This window comes from Penaeus chinensis, chromosome 24, assembly GCF_019202785.1.
Source record: "Penaeus chinensis breed Huanghai No. 1 chromosome 24, ASM1920278v2, whole genome shotgun sequence".
Taxonomy (NCBI): domain Eukaryota; kingdom Metazoa; phylum Arthropoda; class Malacostraca; order Decapoda; family Penaeidae; genus Penaeus; species Penaeus chinensis.
Window position 1 is genome coordinate 30,919,966 of NC_061842.1, and position 2,500 is coordinate 30,922,465.

Here is a 2,500-nt window from a genome sequence, read left to right on the forward strand (position 1 = left end):
CACACTCCCCGTGGGCACTTGGTTGAAATTTATTTAGAAATTCGAAACCGAAGTCAGATATACTGAGGTGTGTGTGTATATATGAAAGTTGGAAGCATGTAATACCGCATTGATATACATATATCACAATCCTCCCTGACCTGGCCTCGAACCTAGGTCACTCCAGGTATGGGACCGGAGTCCAGTACTAAACCAACTATGCCACACGACCCACTAAAAGGAGTGTGCAACTAGGATCTAACTAGCTCCATTATGGGCAGACATACCAACTACCCAACACGAGAACAATATAAAAGATAAGGTCAAATCACTTACCTCATGTATATGAGTATGAGGGCCCTCAGGCGAAGCTTCGGGTAACGAAGGACTTCAAAGAGTGACACTTCTTTTTCCTGTCGGTTCCACAGTATGCGCAGCTCAGCCTCCAACTGCTCCCGGGTTACTTCGGTCTTGTGGTTCGAGCGGGCTACCTGGGTATTGTTTTTGATGTTACTGGATGTGTGTGGTTGTATCTATGTACACACGCACAGACACATACACACACACACACATATATATATATACTTATATGTATATGTGTGTGTGTATATAAAACGAGAGCATGGTTGCATAATGGAAAATTTAACTGTAATGCAGGTAATTTATACTCATTAAAAAGACAAAACATAATTATAATTTTCTTTAAAACCTCTGAGAGAATTTTATTTACAGATGCAAGGGAGACGTGGAGGGAAGGACGAATTACTAAAGGGGGGGGGGGGCGTGGTAGTTAAAAGGTTAAGAACAACTAATAATAATAATACCAGAACCATATAACAAAAACCAAAATTATAATGTAAAATTAACGGGAAAAAAGTTATGTAAACCTGATCATTATATTGTCATTAAATCCCAAGTATTTTCTGTATCAATCTGAAGCTAATAATTAATAATGTTGTTAAAGAAATTTAAATTATTCATAATGTTAAGGGATCGACACAAATTCCCTGTGACAGGATGAAAAAGCTGAGAGTTGTTGATGGAAATGAGAAAATACAGGAACGCTGTGGAATTTTCTTTTTTGTGATGCTTTTTCTCCTAGTTTCATTTCACTATAATTCTTATTATTTCGACTCGTTCTCGCACATTATATTTCTTTTACATCTCTGCCTACCTGTTTCTCCCTCTCCCCCTCTCGCTACCTCTCTCTCTCTCTATCTATCTATCTATCTCTTTCTCTCTCTCTCTCTCAATCTATCTATTATCTATTTTATCTATCTAGGCCTATCTAAATAACTATCTAGCTACCTATCTGGCTGTCTATCTTTCTACCTTTCTGTTTGTCTACCTTACCCATCTATCTACTTATCTACGTGTCAACCTATTCACCTATCGCTCACTCTCTGTCTCTTATTCCATCTATCTTTCACTCTCTATCTCATTCCCTCCCCCCAAAAAGAAATATCTATGTACATAATATATATATGTGTGTGTGTGTGTGCGTGTGTTTATATATGAGTAAATAAATAGATAAAAGTTTCCTTAGTTAAAGCCATACCCGTAAGAGAGCCGTGGCACATTCACTTATTTTCCCTCGAGACAAAAGCCAGCGCGGGGACTCTGGAAGGTACCTGGAAAAGTTGTGATATTGGGTTAACAGGATTTGGTGGCAGTCATGAAACTTGTACTTGGTATATAAACAGAGAGATGAATTAATAAACAAACACATGCTTGCTTATAAACAAACCGAGAGATAGATAGATAGATGGAGAAAGAGAGAGAGTTTTTTTGTTTTGTGTTTCTAAATTACTCCAATATAGTTCTGATTATAGCTTGAAAATGTCCCCAGAATAGATCATTTTTCATTTTTTTGTTCGCTTCGCACGCTTATCCATCCTTGCCTCCCACAAGAAGAAGTCGAAATGACATCCTTGATACTAACCACGTACCATCTCCCGGTTCATAAATGCGTAGGGCCAATAAGTAAAATTCGAACCAAAGCTATGATTTCGTGGGGTAGTTTTGCCGTGAAATTATATCGCTAATTGAGAATAAACACACCGATTTAACATGTGATATGCTCGAGGCTGATGCAAGCGATGTTAATGAGCTGTCAGATAATCCTCTCCTCGATTTTGGTTGTGTTTATTTAATCTTGTGGTTACCTTTGTAAATGGTTGAAAGGGTTAAGTCATGCGTCGCAAAACGCAGACATTTTTTATCTATTATTTTGTTTTCTCTCAGACAGTATATGTTTGCTTGTCTGTTTGAATGTGTGTGTGTGTGTGAGTGAGTGAGTGAGTGAGTGAGTGAGTGAGTGAGTGAGTGAGTGAGTGAGTGTGTTTGTGTGTGTGCGCGTCTCTCTCTCTCTCTTTCTCTCTCTCACTCACTCTGTCTCCCCCCCCCCCCCCTCTCTCTCTTTCTCTCTGTACGTCTCTCTCTCTCTCTCTCTCTCTCTCTCTCTCTGTACGTCTCTCTATCTCTCTCTCTCTCATTCTCTCTCTCTCTCTCTCTCTCTCTA

General features: G+C 39.1%; 1 protein-coding gene across 2 annotated transcripts in view; it reads right to left on the minus strand.

The window, feature by feature from the left end:
* The window catches only part of LOC125038105 (solute carrier family 22 member 7-like), a 57,390-nt gene that overhangs the window by 1,969 nt on the left and 52,921 nt on the right, over positions 1–2,500 (minus strand). Inside the window, exons 8-9 of one of the 2 annotated variants that reach the window (XM_047631394.1) lie at positions 1,538–1,610; positions 316–470 (exon numbers count right to left, since the gene is read on the minus strand). The exons of the other annotated variant lie outside the window; for it this stretch is intronic. Coding sequence (XP_047487350.1) covers positions 316–470; positions 1,538–1,610 — 228 coding nt within the window. The remainder of the gene's footprint in view (positions 1–315; positions 471–1,537; positions 1,611–2,500) is intronic. 2 annotated transcript variants of the gene reach the window in all.